Source organism: Sorex fumeus, unplaced genomic scaffold (assembly GCF_029834395.1).
Source record: "Sorex fumeus unplaced genomic scaffold, SorFum_2.1 ptg000128l, whole genome shotgun sequence".
Lineage (NCBI taxonomy): Eukaryota > Metazoa > Chordata > Mammalia > Eulipotyphla > Soricidae > Sorex > Sorex fumeus.
Genome location: NW_026606185.1, coordinates 12,945,006 through 12,970,032, shown reverse-complemented (window position 1 = coordinate 12,970,032; position 25,027 = coordinate 12,945,006). Strand labels below are relative to the sequence as shown.

General features: G+C 39.7%; 1 protein-coding gene across 1 annotated transcript in view; it reads left to right on the top strand.

The window, feature by feature from the left end:
* Positions 1–22,229: 22,229 nt before the first annotated feature.
* PAK1 (p21 (RAC1) activated kinase 1) overlaps positions 22,230–25,027 on the top strand; it is a 77,020-nt gene continuing 74,222 nt past the window's right edge. The window contains exon 1 of the mRNA XM_056137997.1: positions 22,230–22,422. Within this exon, the coding sequence (XP_055993972.1) occupies positions 22,233–22,422 (190 nt within the window). The 5' untranslated portion in view covers positions 22,230–22,232. The remainder of the gene's footprint in view (positions 22,423–25,027) is intronic.

The window sequence follows — 25,027 nt, the reverse complement described above, 5'->3', positions numbered from 1 at the left end:
CAGAATGATGATTTGCAACTATCTTTGTCATAATGGGCCCTTCTCTATCCCAGTTGCCTTCTTTCCCAGCACTTGAGGAAGGCTTTCAACCATGGGCCAATCCTCCTTACCCTTTTTTTCTACTGTCCTTGAGTATTAGTCTCATATTATGTTTTTTCATATTCCACTAAATGATTGAAGTCATTCTGTGTCTGTTCTTCCTCTTCTGATTTATCTCACTTAGTATGATACTCTCTATGTCCGTCCATTAAAAGTGAATTTCATGACTTCATTTTTCCTAACTGCTGCGTAGTATTCCACTTTGTAATTGTACAATAGTTTCTTTAACCAGTGGTCTATTCTCTGGCATATAGATTATTTCCAGATCCTGGCTATTGTGAATAGTACTGTGATAAACCTAGAAGTGCAGATGGCATTTCTGCAGTGTGTATTTGGGCCCTTGAGGTATATTCCCAGAAGTGGTATTGAGGAATTGTATGGAAGCTCAACTTCTAGCTTTTTGAGGGATGCCCATATTATTTTTCAGAAAGGTTGGACCAATTGGCATTCCCACCAACAATGGAAGAGACTCCCTGTCTCCCCACATCCATGCCAGTACTGGATGCTCATGTTTTTTTTTATGGCCACACAACATTTTAAAGTTTAATTGTAGTTAAATTCATTTGTAGTTTTCCTTTTGTTCTTTGTCCTTTTTGTGCGATTCTTACAAAACAATTGTCTTGTTCAGAGTCATGATTACTTATACCTATTATTTTCTTCTAAAGTTTTGTAGTTTTAACTCTAGATTTAACATTTTGATCCATGATTTGCGTTACTTTCTTATATAGACTGTAAAAGATACCCAACTTCATACTTTTACATGTAGATATTCAGTTATTTTGGCACTACTGGTTGATGAGATTACTAATACTACTAGTACAGCTACTATTATCATTATTTTGGTGGTCCTGGACCTCACACATGCAAAGCAATTGATCTACCTGACCTTGAAAAGGTTATTCTTTTTCCACTGGATGGCCTTGGCACTTTTGTCAAAATAATTTGATAGTAAATATGAGTTAATTATCTGATTCATTTCATTAATTTGTCTCTTTATGCTGTACTTCTTTAATAACTGCAGCTTTATAATATTGCAATAGGAAACTGTGTCTTCCAAAGAAGTTCTTCCTTTTCAAAACTGTAGACACCTCTCACACACAGTTGCCCATCTTTTCTTAGGGATACAGCTTACCTGTCCTCCACAGTGATGTGTGACCCAACCTGAGGGCAGGTATCAGACCCACAGTTTAATACATAGTAAATACTTGGTAACTCTTTGCTGAATAGACTCAATACACTTGAGAATAAATACACTCAAGCAAAGGAGGTAGAACTAGCAGCATTTTTTGTTAAATAAATTTAAATCTAAAATAACGTTCCATAATTCTCCTGGATGAGACTATTCTCAGGGTATTTTCCACATTGTCCTCTCCTGTGACTGAGTACAGAGGAGTTCTGGAGTAGGACTCAGAAGTCCCACATCCCGCCTGGGAACAACAGCTTTATTTCTTGGAGGTCAATGTCCTCCTATGCAAATGTAAAGTCACTCTATTTTTCCCTCTCTGAGAACACTGAAGATTGCAAAAGATCATGTGAATTAAAAGGACTCGAGAAATGGGAAATGAAATGCTCTACCAGAGACTTAGATTTTAGTGACTTTTTCTGTGATAAAGTCAACATAACAGTCTTCCAAGGAAATTATATTTATATTGAGAGCTCTAAAAATAACTTTATTATCTCCAGTTTTTCAGTTGAGAAAAATAAGGCACAGAGAGATCCACACTGGCTGACACTTGTTAACCTTGTAAATATTAAACCTACAGTTTGAATTCAGATCCATTATTTCCTAAACATTTTCTCATACTTCACCATATAAAAAAAGAAAGTTTCATTGTTCATTGATTGCTGTCACCACTATGTATATGGAACATATAATCTTGAGTTGAAAACATCTCAAAGTCTTTTTGACCAAATTAAGAGTTAGTCTGACAAGTGAGTATGAATTCATTGCAATCCTGAGCAAATCACCTCAAGATGATGAGCTGAAATTTACACATACATATTAGAAAGTGTTCTGACTTCAACTTTGAAATTATAACAAAACTGAAAATCTCATAGGTAAAACAAAAGTGAACAATATTTTTAAAGACTTATTCATTGTGATAATTATAAAACATGGAAGAGAGTCGAGACTTTGAAATCAGATAATTTGAGCTTAAAATAGAAAAATAAAGTTGTAGACAATGACCTAAGAAAGAAGATAAGAAGGTAAGAAAAATAAGGGAGAAATGCTGATAACTGACTGAACTCAGCATGCCATTCTGCTCCCCTGTAGGACTGAACCCTGCCCCGAGGAGGGGAGGGCTGCTAGCCAACCTGGCTTGGTACCGCACAGCCCCCATCCCTGAAAACTAAAGAAAGGCAGGCATTCACTCAACAGCTGTGCATTTCTTCACCTCTCCATAACTCACTGTAAACATACGAAGACATCCTTACTGTAAATTCTTAATCGAACAATAATACACAAGAAACAGCTTCAAACTGCAAAGGTCATTGCTCTAAAGTAAACTATGCTTTGGACCTTACAAGTCACCAGGTCCAATTTGGGGATAAAGGTGATTAACAGATAGGGGACGCAGAGCACAGAGAAGAAGTTAAAGATAAACACAGAGGAATGGGAGTGCCTTGGGAGCACTATGATGGGTGTAACCCAATAAACCTAAGCTCCATGTTGTAAGGGAGAAAGGACAAACCAGTGTTATCTTACAGTTTTTCACGGGTTGAACCAGACAACTTTCCCACCAGTTGACCAGATCCCTGCCAACACATTATTCTAGTATTTTTAATATGTGCTGTTCTCACTGTTGTGAGATGATAGCTCATTGTCATTTTGATTTTGATATCCCTAATTACAAGTGATGATGTAGCATTCTTAATGTGCCTATTGGCCGTCCATAGAGAAGTGCCTGTTCATTTCCTCTCCCAATTTCTTACAGGGTTTTGGATTTTTTTTTGGTTGACCTTATTGAGAATTTTATATATTCCGGATATCAAGCTTTTGATGTGTTGAGTGCAAATATTTTTCCCCATTCATTTTGTCTTTAGTTTTAACTAGTGTTTCTTTTGCCATGCAAAAACTCTTTAATTTGATGTAGGGCCATTTGTTTATTTAAAAAATTATTTTAATAAAGCACCATATTTTTAACAATTTTTATTAGTGAAACACCATGAGGTACAGTTGTAGATTTACAAATTTTTGTGCTTGGGTTTCGATTATACAGTGATCAAATACCCATCCCTCCGCCAGTGCCCATTTTCCACCACCATGGATCCCATTATCCCTCCCACACCCATCCCCCCCATCCCACCCTGTCTCTGTGGCAGGGAATTACCTTTTGTTCTCTCTCTCCTTTTGGGTGTTGTAGTCTGCGAAAGAGGCATTGAGTGGCAGTCATGTTCAGTCCATAGTCTACTTTCAACATGCATCTCCCCTCCTGGGAGGATCCTCCAAACACCCTTTATTTGGTGCTCCCTTCTCTATTTGAGCTGCCCTTTCCCCTAGAATGCCCAGCTGGCCTCTAAGCCATGAAGTAATCCTCCTGGTACTGATCTCGGCTATTCCTGGGTATTAATGTCCTATTTTGTTACTTTATGTCCCCCAGATGAATGCAATCTTTTTATGTCTATCCCTCTCTTTCTGTCTCATTTCGCTTAGCATGATACTTTCCATGTAGTACCACTTGTATGTAAATTTCATGACTTCATCTTTTCTAACAGCTACATAGTACTCCATTGTGTAGATATACCAAAGTTTCTTTAACCAGCCATCTGTTCTCGGGCACTCAGGTTTTTTCCAGATTCTGGCTATTGTAAAGAGTGCTGCAATGAACAAACAAGTGCAGATGTCACTTCGACTATACATTTTTGCCTCTCTGGGATAATATTCCCAGGAGTGGTATTGCTGGGTCAAATGGGAACTCAATTTCTAATTTTTTGAGAATCCTCCATACTATTTTTCAAAAAGGCTGAAGCAGTTGGCATTCCCACCAACAGTGAAGGAGTGTCCCTTTCTAGCCACATCTGTGCCAGCATCGGTTGCTTTTGTTCTTTTGGATGTGGGCCAGTCTCTGAGGTGTGAGATGGTATCTCATTGTGGTTCTGATCTGCATCTCCCTGATGATTAATGATGTAGAGCATTTTCTCATGTAAAACACCATATTTTAAAAATTATTCATAGTTGAGTTTTAAGTGTGGGGTGTTATATAACCAGTCCCACCACCAGTGTCAACTTCCCTCCATCAATGTTTCCAGGTTCTCTCCTCTGCATCCCATCCCAGCCTGCTATCTTAACAGGCAATTCTTCAAGTGCAGTTAAGATGAGGTCAATCTAAGTGAATGATGCTTGGAGGAGGGCTTGCTGGGTTGGGATGGTGCTGAAAGTAGACTATAGACCAAACAGGATGGCCACTTACTACCTGTATTGCAAACCATAACACCCAAAAGGAGAGAGAGAGAGTAAAAGGGAATGTGCCTGCCACAGAGGTAGGGGGGGTGGTCGGGGGGTGGGAGTGGGTTGGGGATGGGGAGGTGGTGGGAGAGATACTGTGGACATTGGTGGTGGAGAATGAGCACTGGTAGAGGGATGGGTACTTGATCATTGTATAACTGAAATATAATCATGAAAGTTTGTGAGTCTGTAACTGTATCTCACAGTGATTCGTTAAAAAATTAAAAAAAAAAGAGACCAATTGCTGGTCTAGGGTATGACCAGCACACGACAGGTAGGTAGGGTCTCGACGCTTGCTGGTATGGTGTAGCACTGGGTTTCAGAGTAGGAACCCATTTGTTATTTTTGATTCTGTTGTTTTTACCAATGGCGTTGTATCATTGAAGGCACATCAGATACAAATCTTTGAGCATTCTTTCTGTATTTCCCTCTTTTTACCTTAAAGTTTCCTGTCTGATCTGTAGAGCTTTAATCCACTGGATCCCAAAATAGATTTTTTTGTAAGGTGAGATATGGATTCAGTTTTTAATTTTTAATTTTTAAATTTTTATTATTTCCTTACTAAAAACTGTGATCTACAAAGTTATTGATAGTTGCATTTTAGGCATATAATATTTCAATACCAATCCTGCCACCAGGGTCAATTTCCCTCCATCAGTGTTCCCATATTCCCTCTCCATCCCCCACTCTGTCCCCACCTGTCAACTTGACAGGCACATCACAAAGTTTCAGTGGTCGCAGATCTCATGTTTTTAGTTTTGTTGAGTCTTGTGTTTTGGATATATGACTATACCACTTATTTATGTCACTGGTATAACTGAAGCTGTATTGGTTTATTGTTTTTAGTAGCTTTTTTTGTAGACTTTAGGGTCTTCTATGTATATCATCATATCATCAGCAAATAGTGATAATTTGAGTTTTTCTTTTCACGTCGAATCCCTTTGTTTTTCTTCCTGATTGCTGTAACCAGGAATTTTAATACTATGACGAATAAAAGTGAATAGAGTGTGGACATCCTTGCCTTGTACCTGGTCTCAGAGGGAAATATTTTAGCTTCCACTCTTAAGGAAGATACTGACTATGGACTTGTCATAGATGGCCATTATTACCTTGAGGAAGGTTCCTTCCACCACTATTTTCCTGAGGGTTTATATCATGAATGAATGTTGGATCCTGTCAAAGGCTTTCTCTGAATCAAATGATATGATCGTAAGATTTTTATCTTTTCTTTTATTAATGTGGTCTCTAAGTAATTGATTTGCCTACATTGAATCATTTTTATATCCCTAGGATGGATCCAACTTAATCAGGGTGCATGATTTTTTTGTTGTTGTCGTTGGATTTGTTTAGCTAAGATTTTGTTAAGGAGTTTTTGTATTGATATTCATCAGGAAGATTGGTCTGAAATTGTCTTTTCTGGAAGTATCTCTGTCTGCTTTTGGTATCAGTGTAATGTTAGCTTCATAGGAGATGTTAGGAAGAATTTCTCTTCCAAAATTTTGTTGAGTCTTGTGTTTTGGATATATGACTATACCACTTATTTATGTTGCTGGTATATTTTGGAAGAGCTTAAGGGGTATAGGGAGTAAACGTTCTTTGAAAGTTTGATAGAACTTACCAGTGAATCCTTTTGGTACAGGATTTTTGTTCTTGGGGAGATTCTTAATTAGTGTTTCAGTTTCCTTACCTGTGAGTGGCCTGTTTAGGCTCTCTACTTCCTTCTCGTTCAGCTTTGGAAGATTATATGAATAAGGTTCTAAGTTCTCTAGCTTATGAGCAAGAAGCTGTTCATGGTAACCTCTCATTCTATTTCAAATTTCTGAAGGATCTGTTGTAATTATTTTCCTTTTATGTCTGGTCTGATTTATTTGAACATAATCTCTTATTTTTCTTGTGAGTATAGCTAAATGTTTATTTATTTTTTTCTAAATGTTTTTTGAAGAACCAGCTGCTGGTTTCTTTGATTCTTTGAATTGCTTTCTTGGTTTATGTATTGTTGATTTCTGCTCTAGTTTTTATTATTTCCATCTTCTGCTACTCTTTGAATATTTTGGTTTTTCCTTTCTCCAGATTTTTGAGATGTGTATTTAAAGTGTTGATTTGGGCGTTTTCTTCTTTCTTAATATAGGTCTGCATTGCCATGAATTTCCCCCTTAGTACAGCTAAGAAACCAGAGATCTTGGCTTGGTAGCGACCAGGTCTTCCCGGAATAACTCAGCTGCCAGATTCTCATTGAGATCAGTCCTGAAAGTGGCCTTTTCTCTGGCAGTGGTGGGAGCTGGCTGTCAGTGGGTGGAGTGGTGGCCTTGGCAGGGCAGGAACTCAGTCTGTCTTCATTCCATCAAAGGTCCAGAGATTTAAAAACTTCTTTTTTTTTTATTTTGTAAAGTAGTTCACAATATTTGATTACATTTAATATTCAAACACAAATTCCACCACACTTACACCTTCCCACCACCATATTTCGGGTGTTTCCACCGAGAAACCCAATCCCTGCCCAATGCAGAACTGAAATAATGTAATATTTCTTAGGTTGGTTGCCTCCTACTATGAATCCCATCAAATGTGGTGCAGTACTGTTGCAGTATGGGTAGGGTATGAAGTGTCTGCGTGGTCCAGGAAAAAGCTCACTTGTGGGTGAGATTTGGCCCGAGCCTGTGGAGAGCGGCCGTGAGTGTGGCAGCGATTGAGTTCTGGAGGTTTTCAGCTGCCAGGACTGGCTGGGTCCCTTGGGATGGGGACGGGTCCCCCCCCCCCATCCGCCTAGGTCCAGAGATTTTTGGCCTGATGATGGCTAGACCTTTCTGGGATTATTCAGCTTCAAATATCACCCAGTCTCTGTCAGTCAAGTTTAATTTTTATTTATTTATTTTGTAGTTGGTCATGGCACATACACATTATAACTAATTTATCACAAACAACTTGAATTTCTTTCCATTTTAAATTATCTTGGAACCACATTAGGAATGTTTCTAAGTATCAGAACAAAAGTTTAAACTACGTTTATGAGCAGGGACCAGAGCTGCTGAATTCCCGTCAGTATTGCTCAGACGGAGCATCTCAAAAGAAATATCTATGCATATTTCCCCAAATGATAGACATTTTAAATTTTGAATTTTTGTGGTTTGTTACTTAAGTGATTTTTCTTTCTTAAAAGCAAATTTGAAGTGTCTCTTATAGAGGTAAGATGTCCTAGTATGTAATTTAGGAATATGTAGGACTTTAGAAAAATTTTTTGCTTTGAACATGGGCGCCACCTTGTGGATGGAAAATCCTAATTGTGATGGTTTTGTAACAAGAACTATCTGTTGGCAATTTTTGTATTGCAGATTTTATGGTTCATATTCTGTCTGTAGGAAGTGTCTTGAGCTCTATGGAAAGAGTTTTATGTGTCTTTAATAAATTATCATTTAAAATCTATTTATGTTGTTTACTCAGTTTTCTTGGTTAATTTGCAAGTTTAAGATTGTGGTAATTTGTTGTTTCATCATATTATTCAGAAAAATATCCTAAAGAAACAGTTTAAAAAAGGTAAGTGTATTCATTCATTTTTATCAATATGACATAGCCCATGAGATATGCAGTTGGCAAAAACTACCTTATAAGATATAAAAATTATAAAACAATTGCAACAAATTCATTTCAAATACTGACTTTTCTTCATTTTTATTATTATTTTTTAGAATTCAGTTAAGTATCAATAAAACTTTTTACTCTGATCTTTACATTATTTAATAGCTCTTTCACTGTTTTATTCTCTCTGTTGTGCTGCATTTTTTAATACTTTTTTGATATAATCTTCTAGTTTGCTTATTCTTTGTCTTGCTGTGCCAAATATGCCATTAAAAGATTTTTTTTCCTATTTCTTACATTTTGTCTGGCTTTTTTCAAAGTTAGTGGTTCTTTGTTTCCATTTCTTTGCTTATTTATTTATTTTTACTTTTTGGGTCATACTCACCAATGCTCAGGAATTGCTCCTGGATCTGCACTCAGGAATTACTCCTAGCGGTGCTTTGGGGACCATATGGGGATGCCGGGGATCGAACCTGGGTCAGTCACATGCAAGACAAACGCCCTCCCCACTGTACTATCTACTTTCAAGCATTTTTATTTGTCTGCTATTAATAAATGTAATTTTATAAACTAGTAATATCAGTGTCTAAAACTTGTAAAAACAACTGTTATTTTTTTTTAGCGCCTTGTTATTTTTACAAGGTTTTACTGTGAACTGAATCTCAGTTTTTTGAAGTCAGTATTCTTTTAAAAATGTGAATTAGAAAATGAGTTTTTTTAAATTTATTTTTTTATTAGTGAAACACCATGAGGTACAGTTATAGACTTACAAATTTTTGTGCTTGGGTTTCAGTTATACAGTGATCAAGTACCCATCCCTCCACCAGCGCCCATCCTCCACCACCATGTATCCCAGTATCCCTCCCACCCCTCATCTCCCCATCCCACCCTGCCTCTGTGGCAGGGCATTTCCTTTTGTTCTCTCTCTCTTCTTTTGGGTCCTGTGTTTTGCAAGAGAGGCATTGAGTGGCAGTCATGTTTGGTCTATAGTCTACTTTCAGCATGCTTCTTCCACCCTGGGAGGATCCTCCCAACACCCTTTTTTGGGTGCTCTCTTCTCTATCTGAGCTTCCTTTTCCCCTAGCACGTGTGACTGGCCTCCAAGTCATGGAATAAAATTCCTGGTACTAATCTCGGCCACTCCTGGGTGTTAGTCTCCCAGAAAATGAGAGTTTTTGTTGTTGTGCTCGGGCACCTTTTCCTTTGTCTATCTCTCCAGCTCCCTGAATACTGTTGTTCTTGAACCTTCCACAGCCTTCTTTGTTAAAAGTCAGAGTATACCCAGATTGGAGATGGAGTTGACCTAGGAACATTTGGAGATGATGCTTGTTTTCAAAGTCCTGTCACTGAGGGTGTGACTGAGGTGCAGCTGTGTTAGTGGAGGCTTTTGGGGTTGGTGAGAGTCTGTAGTGTGTAGTTCTGCTCTGGATGCTTTCCAGGGACTGATTCACAGAGAAAGTAGGGGGGAAACCCCTTTGGAATGCACCTTCTTGCTGGATTTCAGTTTCTTGTAGGTGCTTCACTTCACAGGGTTGCCATGCAAACTTTCACCAAGACCAAGGTAAGCAGTTGCTATAGGTGATGACTGCATTTTTGGGTTTCAGCATATCAGCCAGGCCCGCAGCCCTCTCCCCGGGGCTGGCTGTAGGATGAAAGCATCACACCATTGGCACAGCTGGCAGGGAGAGCCTAGGCCTCATCCCCCTGCCATGTCCTGGCTACCTCTGCTGCAGACCTGGCTCTTCTTAGGGATTAGGGACCGGATGCCACTTGGCTCTGCCCTTGCAACCAAAATCCTCCAGAACCGAATTGCTGCCATGCCCAAGGCTGACCTTCACAGGCTCGGAATGAGCCTCATCCTTGAGTGAATCTGTTGAAAAACAGGTTTGCGGATTTTTTTTTCTTTTTGGTCACACCTGGCGATGCACAGGGGTTAATTCTGGCTCTGCACTCAGGAGTTACTCCTGGCGGTGCTCAGGGGACCATATGGGATGCTGGGAATCGAACCTGGGTCGGTTGCGTGCAAGGCAAACGCCCTACCCGCTGTGCTACTCTCCAGCCCCAGGTTTGCGGTTTTGTGATCGAAATCTCCTAGGTCTCACAGTTAGGAATTGGCGACCTCTCCTCATCCCATTGTTGTTCTTCTGGGAGCCTGGCAGTCACACCCACAAACTGCCTCTGGCACCATATAAGCTCATTAACAGCCATGATCCAGAGACTCACAAATAAATGTTGACAGAGAGCAGCAAGCTGCAGAGATGCCTCTGGACCCTAAAGTCATGATCCAGTTAAAAATTTAACTCCAGCTGTATTGCCCTATTTAAAATTTTAGAATTTCTGGAGCACGTGACGTCACATACTCTGCGCCACCATGTACCAGGAGTAGCACACCACATTGGATGGATGTATAGTAGAAGGCAACCGATCTTGATTTAAAAAAATTTTTTATTTAGCACACAAGGTTCAACTTGCAACAACATGTTAGTAATCTCTTGTACAGGGGCTTAATGGCTTCATGGTGAGATGCAACAATCTTCATACACTTTCCTCTAAGAAAACTTTTTTGATCACTTTTAGTGGAGTATTCATAATGCAATACAAAATACATTATTTAGGGCCTGCTATTGGGGCAGGTTGAGTGGGGGTTAGGAAAATTCAGAATAATAGTGGTGGAATTGGTGTTGGAATATTGAATGTAATAAATTATTGTGAACAATTTTATAAAGATAAAATTAAAAGAAAAAGAAAGAAAATGCTCGTGACTTTGATCTACATTGTCCAGTTTTTAGACACTTGCTGTATATAAAGCTGCCTTCAACTAGGATGCCTTTTCTGGAGCTGCTTCCATATTCTGCATAGACCTGGGGTGTGCGCTGTCATAATAACTATAATTTTTCTTTCTTGATTATCTAAGAAACTCATGTCATGCTGGGTCTGCTCACTTCTTGATTTCTCTGACTCGGCCTTCTCCACTCTCATTCCCCCTCTCCTAGCCTAGATCATGATAAAGAGAATTGGTGAGTGAAGAGTCTATACAGGACGCAGAGGCAGGCAGGAGGGGAAAGGAAAGGCAGGTGACTGTGCGTCCCTGGAAGCTAAGGAAACTAGGACAGAAAGCAAAGGGAGGTAGGTAAGTGGAGCTGCAGAGAGATTGAGTAAAATGAGGACAAAAAGAAACAGTTTGATTTGACAAACCTGTTAAAACTGGATTTAGTGAAGTAGTCCCATGACATCGGGCAGACGAAAGGGGAGGAAATGTAGGTTTTGTGGATATTTATGTTAATTGATTTGATTTAACATTGGTTAGTGATATTACAGACTTCAGACGTATAGCCTCATAACTCCATATGTGTTTAAGATTCACTGTATGCACTCTGCCACTTCTGTGGGAGCCCACCCTCTAAAGACCCCTCTGCCTGTCCCTCCCACCCCTCTTCTCATTCTCTTTGGAAATGTCATAAATTCTACTGAGAGGAGATAATTCTTTTGAATAACTTTACTTATGAAGAGGCTTAAGAAGTAAATGGTGTTCAGAGAAAGAAGTGTGGGTGACGAGGGAGATTGGGGCATATGTGTGAAAGTGTATGAGTGGGTATGAGTGTGTGTGTGTGTGTGTGTTTGTGAGTGTGTGAATGTGAGTGTGTGCGAGTGTGTGTGTGTGTGAGTGAGTGAGTGTGTGAGTGTGTGTGAGAGAGAGTACCTTTGGGTAGGAGACACCACAGCCATGTTTAAATTCAACTGATATCTTCAGGTCAGGCCAAAAAAAATAGAGACGATCTTAAGTTTTCTTTTCTTTCCTCTCATATCTAGTCTCTAAAGGAGCAGCTTGCCTTTCAAAGTGTATCTCCTTTTAATCCCTTTGCCGAATGCTCTTTAGTTAAGCTGTTTATGTTTCTCATCTGGATTAATGTGATCATTTTTTTTTTTTGTATGTTTGTTCTTGGGCCATACCCAGTGATGCTCGGGGCTTATTTCTATGTCTGTGCTCAGGCGACCATATGAAGTGCTGGGATCAAACATCTTACCTGCTGTGCTCTGTGTTGTGTTTGGGGGGCACACCTGGATGTGCTCAGGGCTTACTCCTGGCTCTGCACTCAGGGATCACTGCTGGCAAGGTCCAGGTGACCATATACTTTTTCCTGGCCTAATTTCTTAATGGTTCCTGTGTCTCAGTTTTTTTCTCTGTTTCCCTACATTCTGTTCTCTGCAAGTAGAGTGGTTCACACCTTATTATCGTCTCACTTTTGCTAGAAAATCTAAATTTCTTATTGCTGTCTATAAGTGAAACTTGATCTTGGATTCCTTTAGCCTTGTCCCATACTTTTGTTCAGTCAACATTTGTCTTTCTGGCTTTTTGGCTATCTGTTCTTCAGACCAAAATTTTCTTACCTAGGACATTTTATTACCTAGGATAATAATGTTTGCCTTGCACGCGGCCAACCCTGGTTCGATTCCTCCGTCCCTCTTGAAGAGACCAGCAAGCTACCAAGAGTATCTCGCCCACACGGCAAAGCCTGGCAAGCGACTCATGACGTATTCAGTATGCCAAAAACAGTAACAACAAGTCTTACAATGTATATATTACTGGTGCCCTCTTGAGCAAATTGAAGAACAATGGGAGGACAGTGCTACAGGACATTTTATTGGGTTTCTTTCTTGTGATTAAAATTCTCTCATTTATTACTATTATTTGTTCTTCCACTTCACTCAGGTCTTAAGTGTCTCTCACAGAGAAATCTGCTCTGATTATCCCCCCCTCCCCCATTCACACTGTAGACTTGACATATATTTGCTTATTTCTTTGTCTACACTTACTATTCACAAACTCTTTGTGCATAGACATTTTGATTCACTTAGCTAGGTTAATACCGTTACATTCAACATGCGTGATCCAAGTTTTGGAATAGCTGAACACTTTTTCCAACTCCCTGCATTTGAATGTCCTAGGATATATTATGGGATTGACAGCAAAGGAGGAGTGGAGGAGGGAATGCCTTTTTATTGTAACAGGGTAGTGCAAGTTAGTGTGGAGATTTGGGGGTAGGAGAATGGAGGCACTGTGAAGATTTCCCAGTTGTCTTTCTGCTGCCCTGAGCAGTTAAGTTTTTATCATTAAGTCACAACAAGTGGCTGGAGTTAGCAGCATTGAAGTATCTTTGACATATCGGAAGAACACCCCTCAGCAAATTAAGCCTTCTAAGGATCCTGCCAAAGAAAGTCTCCTGGCACAATTTAATCAAAGATCATATTCCCATAATGAGGTGTCAAGGGTATGTAGTACTCTTCAGTAATGATTGAGGGTTGCTTATGCCAATCTCAGTTGCTCAGAATTGTTGACCCCTGGAAACATTATTAATATGTGGAAGAGATTTTAGCATTTCTTCCCCCTTCATTTTATATTCTGACATGAGGGGTTATTGGAGGTCATCTACTCCCTGTAGAGTGAGCCATACTTTCTAGAGCGTAGTAGAAAGATAGAGGTTCCTGCCCCACCTCTTTGATAGACACACTTAAAGCTTGGCTATTGTAGTGTGGGTCTCTGCATACAGTGTTGTTAGACTTCTTAGATTTGTGGCTTAGATACGTACATATACCTTATCTCTACACCATTGTGTATCTGAGGCCCTAACCTGGAACCTAAATTATAGAAATGAGAACAGGGAAGGAAAAAAATTGAGGGGGGAGGCAAGAAGAGTGGATGGGAGGTAACAGGAAATTTCCTAAATCCTAAATCCCAAATGTGGGAGCTCAAGGTACTGCAGAGTCTTAATATGGACAGACAGCAGCTGGTCCCCTCCTCCAGGAAACACATCTTTTCTCACTGTCCTCTTGCCAGTCTTTTTAAAGCAGCAGCGTCATCTTTTATTTTTAACACGGACTTTCATTACCCAGAGCTAGAACACTTAGAGGGGACCATTATTTCCCCCCAGAAGTTTTATGTTGCATAGCATTAGAAGTTTTCTGTAATCATTGCGTCCCTTTTCTATCTTTTTGTGTATTCTTTCATACTGTATTTTTATACCGGTGTCATTCCTGTGGTCTCAAGTGCATTTTTATTAGCATTTTCCATCAAAATCATTATTCTCTGCTTTTTTTTTTTTTGGTCCAGTTACAGTGCCTAGGATTGACCTGTTAAAATGAAATCTACTGGGGGGTATGTTGCCGCAGGTCAATCTGTACCTGTGAGGTGAGAGCTTCAGCAGCCTGATGGCACCTTCAGACTTCCAGATACCCCCAAATTACTGCTGTGCCTTTGGCCAGATCCCAAAAACTTGGGGCAAAGTTTACCAAGAAAGTAAACAGCCAAAAGTTAGGTATGTGGGAGATACACACACAAACCACCTCCGGCTCAGCTATATAATTGGAGGCATGGCCAATTTCGTGCCTTGGCCTGTTCACCTTGGCGGCCAGGTGGCCATCATCCTCCAGAGGCCACTAGACAGTCAGATTTGGGCCCGCAGTGACAAGACAAGTGATGATCCCAGAGACTCAGAAACAAATCTCGAAACCCAGTGGCTTTTGGCCGAAATGCATCTGGACCATGCAGTAGTTTACTGTCGCCGGGCCACCCCAGGGGGGAAAGGGTGCTGTCCCTCCACCTGCTCCCTCTTGGCAACTCAGTGGCTGCCATCTGCCAGAGACCATTGGACAGTCAGGTTTGGGCCCGCAGTGACGAGACATACAGGGCCTCACCAGATGGAGCCGGCCCTTTCCTCCCCACTCTGAGACCCCGAGTCGCCACCAACGAATGGCCTCTCTGGCTCCTGATCAAGCTGTTTAATGGCCATGATCCCAGAGACTCAGAAAAAAAATCGTGGAACCCAGCGGCTTTTGGCAGAACTGTGTCCAGTTCCTGCAGTAGGTTACCGGCACTGGGCCACTCCAGGTGGGAATAGGTTTCGTGCCTTGGCCTGTTCCCTCTGGCGGCCCAGTGACCGCCATCCTCTAGAGGCCACTGGACAGTCAGGTTTGGGCCCGTAGTGATGAGACACGCGAGGCCTCACGGGATGGGGGTGGAGCCAGCCCTTTCCTCCTGTCCCAACAAGATCCCGAGTCGCTGCCCATGAATTGGCCTCTCTGGCTCCTAATCAAGCTGCTTAACGGCCATGAACCAGAGACTCAGGAACAAATCTTGGAACCCAGCAGATTTTGGCAGAAATCCCTCCAGATTTAATTGTTAAAATTTCGGAATTTCAATATTGTGCAGCCACTACTGTAGCCATGCGACATCATATGTTATTCATAACCAGCAATAGAAAACAAATTGTCTACTGTTGCCTTTTCAGCATATCTGAGTGTTGCTGTAAAATCACAAATAAAAATGGTGGATATGGTGTCAAAATATTGAATGTAATCAAAGTAGAGAGAGAGAGAGTAATATGGAAATCATCTGCCCCACAGGTAGGGGGAGGGTTTAGGATGGGGGTATTCTGGGGTTTTTGGGGGTGGAGAATGGGCACTGGTGAAGGTATGACTGTTTCATTGTTAGACTGAGACTTAAACCCGAAAGCTTTGCAACTGCTTTCGCAGTGATTCAATAAATAAAATATAAACAATGAAAAAAATAAAAGTAAGGTGGAGTTCATGCCCAATTCAATCAGCTAATCAGTGGCTGAATATATCGCAGTACTCCTACATAAAAAAAATAAATAAAATGAAATCTACTTATTTGTAACCACAGTAATTTAAGATTTTAAAAAGTATATTAAAGCATGATGATACACAGAATTAATCATAGTTGAATTTTGGACCTATAGAAAGAAATTACAAAACACTACTTCAAGAACTTAAAGATGGGGAGGGGTGGGATGGGGGTATATTGGGGTTCTTGGTGTTGGAAAATGTGCACTGGTGAAGAGATGGGTGTTTGATCATTGTATGACCAGGACTTAAACCTGAAAGCTTTGTAACTGTTCTCACAGTGATTCAATAAATAAATTAAAAAAAAAAAAGACCTGAAAGAGGATACAAGGAAATAGAAACTACATCCCCTGCTCATAGATTGGGAAAACCAATATCATTAAGTGGAGTTCATTCCAAATTCAATCAGCCTAATCAATGGCTGAATAAATAGCAGCATTCCAACATTAAAAAAATTAATATCATTAATATGGCAATACTCCTCAAACCATTGTACAGATTCAATACAGTCCCTATAAGGATACCATGACATTTTTCAAAGAAATAGATAAAACACCGCTGAAACCCATATGGTAACAATAAGCATCTCCAAATAGCTAAAGCAGTTCTTAAGGAAAAGAAGATGGGAGGCATCACGTTTCCCAACTTCAAACTGTACTATAAAGTGATAGTAATTAAAAGTGCATGGTATTGGAATAAAGACAGACCCTCAGATCCATGGAATGTAGTTGAATATTCTGAGGCAGACTCTCAGGCAAATGATCAGTTAATATTCAATTTAGGAGCAAAAAATAAAAAGTGGAGTAAAGAAAGCCTCTTCAAATAGTACTGGAAATTTGTCAGCTATATGCAAAAAAAAAATGTAAATAAATAAACTCAAATCTCCTAATGCCGTGAACGAAGGTCAAATCAAAACATCAGACCTGAATCCATAGGGTACATTGAGGAAAATTAGGCAAAACTCTCTATGACATGGAAGCTGAAGGCATATTAAAGAATGAAACACTATTTCCTTTACATTTAAGGTTTTCTTCTCTCTTGCCACTTTAAGAAGTTTGGCTTGCTCTTTAGTTTTTGCCATTTTGATTAGTATGTATCTTGGTGTTGTTCTGTTTTGGTTTATTTTGTTTGGTATTCTTTTTTGCCTTGAATTTGTGCAGCTCCCTCTACAATGGGGGAAGCTCTCAGCTATTGTCTCTTCCACTGCTGGTTCTTTCTCTTTCCCTTTTTCCTCATCTTCTGGTATTCCTCTGATTTGAGAATATTCTTGTTGCTTATTGATTTCCTTACATTTTCTTCCATTCTTTTGTTTCTCTTTTCATCTTCTTTTTCAATGTTGGCTGGTACTTTGTCTTCAGGTTCATTTATGTGGTTCTCATCCTGTGAGATTCTGCTTCTCTGACTTGGTAAAGTGTTAATTAGTTCCTTCTATTCCATTTGAGCAGTATTTTTTTGTTATATTTATTTATTTATTGAATCACTGTGGGAAAAGTTAGAAATCTTTCAGGTTTAAGTCTTGGTTATACAATGATCAAACACCTTTCCCTTCGCCACTACTAATTTTTCATCACCTAGAACCCCAATATACCCCCTCTCCCACCCCTCCCAATGCCTGTGAGGCAGATGATTTCTACTTAAAACTCTCTCTCTACTTTGATTACATTTATAATTTCCACAAAAGATGCACCGTTATTGTTTAGAATTTCCATCCAACAATCAGAACTGCTGAAAAGGTATTGTGAAATAACTTGTTTTCTATAACTGGTTATGAGAACCATATTGATGTCGTGTGGCCATGATAGTGGTCACACAATTTTGGATTTCTGATATTTTACTAATTAAGTCTGGAGGGATTTCTGTCAAGAGCCAGATAATTACAAGATTGGTTTCTGTGCCTCTGGAGCCATGGCCGTGCCAGAGAGTCGCTTGTGGGGGGCAACTCGTGGCCTTGGTAGGGCGTGAAGGATGAGCCGGTACCGCCACCCCTCCCATGAGGCTGCAGTTGCCCTTTCACCACCGGCTTATACCTGGCTTTCCAATAAGTTGAGTAGTAATTTCTTAATTTTGCTGGCAAGTGCTTGTTTTATTTCAGTTGTAGTTGCAGTGAATGCTGATTTTAGTTCCTCATTGACCAGGCTCAAACATTTTGATGGGCTTGCAGACTTCTCACCTGGGTTTCTGTCCCATCTGTGACTGCAGCTGAGTTCTTTTATTTTTCCATTGCATTCTAGTTTTGTGAATGTTCATAGTGGAGTTTTATAGTCCTAGTACTTGAAAACTGTTAAAATAATTGAGTTTTTTGGGATATATATATACACCAGACAACTACTAACAATATAGTTGCCCTTCAGGTCATTTTCCTTACCATGCAGTATTGAGTATGTCCAGAAAGTTGTCAACTAGTTATTCACTTGAGTTAAGTGAGATTTAAGGCTGGGAAATAGGAGTGTTACATCCCATCTGCCTCCAATATGTGATTTTTGTTGCAGTGTTTTCTCATGGACTCACCAGCATTTGTGTTGTTTTGGGTTTAGAGGATAGACTGGTGTAAAAAAAGGCCAATTTTTGGCTCATGGGTAAAATATGACATGCAGAACATAAGGATTGGGCCCCCAGGCTTGCAGGCATGTGACTGGATGGGGTTTCAGTGAGGGGAGGGGCAGGTTCAGCTCTGAGGGGCATGCACCTGGATTTGGAGGCTAGACTGATGTAAGAAGGGGCCAATTCCTGGCCTCCAGGTACTATTTGATGGTGCAGGACAGAAACATGGGGCCCCTAGGCTCACAGGCATGCTGTTGTGCCATTTCAGGAAGGAAGGGCAGATCTGGCCTGACACTATTTTAATGATAAAGATTCTTTGATCTCTTTCTTCTCTGATTCATTATTTGTATATAGACATGCAACCAACTTTTGTAAATTGACTTTGTAGCTAGCCACTTTGCTGCATTGGTTTGTTGTTTCTAGGAGCTTTTTTGTGGGAACTTTTTTTTTGGTCTTCAACTTATATCGTTATGTTACCTTCGAATTGAGATCAATTTACTTCCTCTTTTCAATTTGAATCCCTTTGATTTCCATTTCATGCCTGATTGCTATTGCCAGAACTTTGAATACAATGTTGAAAGAACCTATGCAAAGAAAACTATAAAACACTAGTTCAAGAAGTAAGAGATGAGACAAGAACATGGTGACACATCCCCTGCTCGTGGATCAGAGGATTAACGTCACCAAAGTAGCAATACTCCCAAAGCATTAGACAGATTTAGTGCAGCCCTTATAAGGATACCTGCAACATTTTTCTTAGAAATATATCAAACACTCCTGAAATTCATTTGTAGCAACAAAACCCCACAAATAGCTAAAGCAGTCCTTGGAAAAAGAAGATGGGAGGCATCAACTTCCCCAACCTCAAACTGTACTACAAAGCGGTAGAAATTAAAACGCCTCCATTTCCATGTGTCCTCTCTTATTTTTTAAGTAGTGTTCTGTAGATTTCTTTGGATAGATTCTTTATCTCTTTAGTTTAACTGAATCCAAGGTACTTGATTTTCTGAGACACAATTGTTTTTTTAACATCTCTTTCATTATTTGTATACAGGAAACCCATGGACTTTTGGGTATTGGCTTTGGGGAGGGAGGACATCTAGATCACCCTTGGCGCCTGTGTACCAGGAGGAGAAGGAAAGATGTAGAGTAGAGGGGAGGGGAGAAGAGACAGATGAGAAGCATTGGGTGCAGCATCAAGGAGAGTCAGTTATATCGGTGGTGTTAGTGAATGACCAAGCTAATATCCAAACCTTGGTGTTACTGAAGTCATGAGACCCAAAGTTTGACAGCTGAATTTAAAAAGGTGCCACTCAAAATTGAAGGCTGGGGCAGGGTTTGGGGGAGGGAACCTGGGAACATTGGTGAAGGTAAGTTGACACTGGTGGGGAATATTTGTAAAGGGAAGTTGCCACTGGTGGTGGGGTTGGTGCTGGAACGTAGTATGTCTAAAACTCAACTATGAATACCTTTGTAAATCATGGTGCTTTAATAAAATAATTTTTTTAAAAGATACTTTTTTTAGAATTGTTCCAAAAATTTTATATTTGAATACAAAAAGCATAATCCGTAGAGGAAAATAAATGATAAATAACTTTACAAAAATCACAAGTTTCAGCTTTATACAAGACCACGTTAATATGAAAATACAAACTACAGTCTGAGATGACATATTTGTAGCATCATATAAGCAACAATGGACTACCATATAGAATAGGCAAAGAATTTTCAAAACATAAACAGAAAACCAGGCACTCTGCTAGAAAATGAGCTAAAATCTTATGCAGACATTACCAAGGAAGATATATTCACAGACATAAGTATAGCAAAGGATGTCTCTTGGACCAGAAATATAGTACAAAATTAAGCACTTGCCTAGTATGTGGCTGTAGCTGGGACACTCATTCAAATTCAAACTTTGGTGCAAGGCCAGGGCACCAGAGGCACATGGACCTAATTCGGAACCCAGCAGCTTTTGGCAGAAATGTGCATGGACTACGCATTAAGCTACAGTGCCGTGCCCTCCGGGAGGGAAAGGGTATCTGTCTCTTCCACCTTCCCCTCCTCCCCGCTGCTGCCTCAGAGCTTATTGGACAGCCAGGTATGAGCCGGCAGTGGCGGGGCAACTGTGACCTCATGGGATAGGGGACGGAACTGGCACATCCTTCCTGCCCCATCGAGACTACGAGTTGCCCCCCATGAGTGGCTCTCCAGCATGGCCATGGCTCCAGAAACACACAAACCAATTTCAGAACTATGTGGCTTTGGGCAGAAATCCCTCTAGACTTAATTAGTAAAATATCAGAAATCCAAAATTGCGTGACCACAATAGTGGCCGTGTGACATAAAAGATACTTTTTTTTTTTAACTGCCGTATGAAATGAGAAACTTTTACTCTGGATACATTCATATCTGTCCATTGTTGAAGTTCTAAGTTTATGTTAATAGCATCCTTTTAGAACTATTACTGCACTGGCCCTGGGGACAAAGCTCAGGAGGGGGTCAGGGTGCATATAAGGCACAAGACAGCCACAGATTTGATCCAGGTCCCTGGTGAAGGCCCCTGAAAAATGCAGTGGTGGCCCTGATGGCTCACAGGACCACGAGACTCAAGCAGCACCATATGGCTACATCGTCTGGTGAACTGGTTGACAGAGGATCACCAGAATTGATCTTGGATTCCCTGAGCAATACTTAGCCTCCCCCACCCCCCACCAGTAATTACACAAATAAGTATTGACCCCATGTAATAGCTCTTTCCCCATTTCTTTTAGATTGTATTCCTTCTATTTTGTGAAAGCACTGGAGATAGGACAGGGTGGTTACTCAGAGACCGTCATATATTTAGAACAAGGTCACACTTAAAAGGAAGTAGATATTATAGAGATAATACAGGGGAGGGATCTACAAATGTTTCTTGTGAAGAAACTATAAATATTTTAGGTGGATACATAATCTCTATTGTAACTACTCATCTCTGCCTTTGCAATGTGAAAAAAGAAATAAGCAATTTAAAATGTAATGGTGTAACTGTGTTCTCATAAAACTATTTGCAAAATAGGCAACTTTAATTACCCTTCATACAGTGATATATCTGTTCCATAGAGAGAAACTAATTTCCCTGGGATTATAAAATTAGACATTGACAGATAATGCACTCTGAAATACTATTAGCTGCTTTATTTTATCTTCATGTGAATTAATAAATGGAAGTGAGGTCATTAAGGAATTTCTCTAAGTCTAGTAAGTGAAACTGAGATTGATCCCTAATTTATTTGCATCAGTTTCTGCCTTTTAAATTACATTATGGTATATTTTGACTCTCCAATACCTTCAAGGAATAGAGAAAACCTTGAGAACTTGTTTGTTTTGTTTGTTTGTTTGGGGTTTGGGGTTGGGACATACCTGTTGATGCTCAGAAGGTTATTCCTGATTCTATACTCAGGAATCACTTCTGGTGGTGCTAGGGGACCTTGGGTGGCAGGGGTTGAACCTTGGTCAGCTGCATACAAGGCAAGCACCCTACCCACTGTACTGCCTTTCCAGTCACAAACCTTGTGAATTTTTTTTGACACTGCATGGCGTTGAATAGAAATTACTTTTTTGGAATATTTTTGTCAATATAAGCTAGCAGTTGTGATGGTGTGTGGTAAAAGGGCTTGAGATAGGCCTTGGAGGAAGAATTGCGTATTTGTTTGTTTTTGGACACTCCCAGTGGTGTCCAGAGATCCCTCCTGGCAGTGCTCAGAAGACCAGTTGGGGTGTTGAGATCAAGCCTAGGTTGGCCATAATAAGACAAATGTCTTCCCCACTGTACTCTGGCCCCAGAATCGCGTAGTTTGAATCTTGAAACTTGAAATGTGTATTTCTTTTTGCTTAAAAGTAAAAGCTGTGTTCCTTCTGATTCCAGTAGCTGCTGCTGGTGGTGACCATGTCAAATAACGGCCTCGACATTCAAGACAAACCCCCAGCCCCTCCAATGAGAAACACTAGCACTATGATTGGAGCTGGCGGCAAAGAAGCTGGAGCTCTGAACCATGGCTCCAAACCCCTACCTCCAAACCCAGAGGAGAAGAAAAAGAAGGACAGATTTTACCGATCCATCTTAACTGGAGATAAAAGTACGGTGTTTTAATTTCTTTCTCATGTTTGTATACTTAATTTTTTAAAAAATTTTGTTTAGTAACCTGAAGAGCTGGCTGATCCTTCTTCAACTTTAGTACCCTTCCTGCATATATATCTACTTTGTATTTTCTACTGTCTTAATTACTGGAACGAAATTGTAAGAAAGTAACTATACTTTTGCCATATTTCTGTCAAGCAGAAATCCTTATATATTTCATTTCTTGGGTGGGTTGTAGCTCATCAGTGGAGCACTAATCTTGCATATGTGAAACCCTGGGTTGCCTTCCTGGCAACACTCACACGTGTGTGTCTGTGTGTGTCTGTGTGTGTGTGTGTGTGTGTGTGTGAATTTCCTTTTAAAATATTTGTGAACACAAAACACATAAGAAATACTAAAATGTCTTTTCCTTGATTTCTGCCCCCCAACCAAAACAAAAAAACTGGTTTCATTTGGAATGGCCTATTCTTTATTCAGAAATTCATTTCTGATACTTAATTTTGAGAATCAGTTAAAAAGCTTGTAATCGCCAAGAAAAGGATGCTTAGTTATGGAATGAGAATGCAGTTTCTAGTATGAATAGCTCATAATAGAAAATCATTTCCTATTTATTGATAAAACTTCTAGAAGCTAAATAACAATTTTAACAGTATAATTGATAGAATCACTGAGATCCTTGTAGACAAGGTGGGGGTGGTATATTTTAATTTATTTTATTTATTTATTTTTTTTGGCTACACCTGGTTATAGACTTAGTCCTGACTCTGCACTCAGGGATCTCTCCTGGTGGAATTCGGTGTCTCTTTAGCCCAAAAATGAAATTCTTTTACGTGTCCACTTGATCGATGATTTTTTACTATAGGGAACTTGCCAAGCCGCCCTCAGAGGCCTTGGTGTCACCTGTGACAGTATTCAGTGTAGGGCCCAAGAATGAGGTCCTGCTTGGGCCTGCCTGCAGTGGTCAGGTGCTGCTGGGCAGTGCTTAGGCCTCCAGGTTACACCTGGCAATACTCTAGGCTATGCTGTTTTCACAATCAGACTGAGGTTGAGTGTGTGCAACACCCCTGAACTCAGCTGCCTCCTCGTCCCCTAAAGGGTGACTTTTTTTTTATAGAGGTCAATTTAAATGACTGTTGATTTGAAGTTAAGTATTCAGTCATCCTGTTCTTGTGGCACGCTGAAGAAACCACCTATCTGTAAGTAGTGGCTATGAACTTCTGATTTAGGTTGTCCAGGTTCAGATATTGAACTCTTCACTTAGCAGCTCTCTAATCTTGGGAATAAGGGAACTCTTGGTCTTTCTCTTTCTTGTCTCTAAGGGAAGATTTTTTTTTACATTTTTTTTAGAGAATAAAATAGTTTTTTTGAAAGAAATTTACTTAGAGAAGTATGAGGGGTGTTATAGAGACAGAGAAAGACAGACAGAAAAATAGTATCAGCAATAAAAATAGCAAAGTAAAAGAAATAAATGTAATGATCAAAAGTTCATTGTGGGAATAGATAGACCCCATTCTTATTAGTTATATGACATTAGGGAATGATTTAATTGCTCTAAGCCTTATATTGTTCTTGGATGAGATGCTAATAATAGGTTTCTTGTAAGGTTGATGTGTCATATGTCAACTTGATTACTGCTACAAAGTAAGAGGTGTACACATGACATCCAGTTTTCTTAGATTAGAAACTCTTTTAAGAAGATTGGTATTTTTAATCTCTAAAATTGAGGGATTATCTTACAGTGATGTTTTGTGAAGATTTCACACAAAGATCCTGATATTGTGCCTTTTGAAGATAACCTGTTAGTGCCCTTTTATTACTATTACAGTTTTATTTTTTTTTTGTTTGTTTTTTGCTTTTTGGGTCACACCTGGCGATGCGCAGAATATACTCCTGGCACTGCACTCAGGAATTACCCCTGGCGATGCTCAGTGAACCCTATGGGATGCTGGGAATTGAACCTGGGTTGGCTGAATGCAAGGCAAAGGCCCTACCTGCTGTGCTATTGCTCCAGCTCCTACTATTTCTCTTTTAAACCTCAAAATCATCGTAGCAAAACAGATGGTGAAAAATTGGAAGTAGGATTCTGAAACAATAGGCCAAATATTGTGTCACAGATAAATTTGACTGTATGATTCCATGAAAGGTAGTAGATGAGCACATCATTGACCCAATAGGGAACAACACACGAAGAACAAATCAGAATGGTTGGTGATTAGGAAACAGGGAACATGGTGATTTTAAATTTAATTTTAAATTTTATCATTTAAGGTAAAAAGATCATTTTAGACACTTTGCATTTGAGTTGCCTTGACATATAGATGTCTAATAGGCAATACTCATATATTGGAAATTATTATTCAGTTACTGAAATGAGAACTATAGAGGACAATTATTAAGTGCTTATAGATTTACATGTGTATGTTTATTCATTTCCCCACTTCACCTTGCTCTTTGGGATCTAGATAGAAGAGATGTGGGTAAGTTACTTAATTTTGATGTTTTTAGCTAATTTATTTATTTAGGTTGCTCCTAATTTCCTAGATACAGGGTTTATAACTAGGTGGTGTTACCTTATTTTGGAACCTTCTCCCACATACTTTACT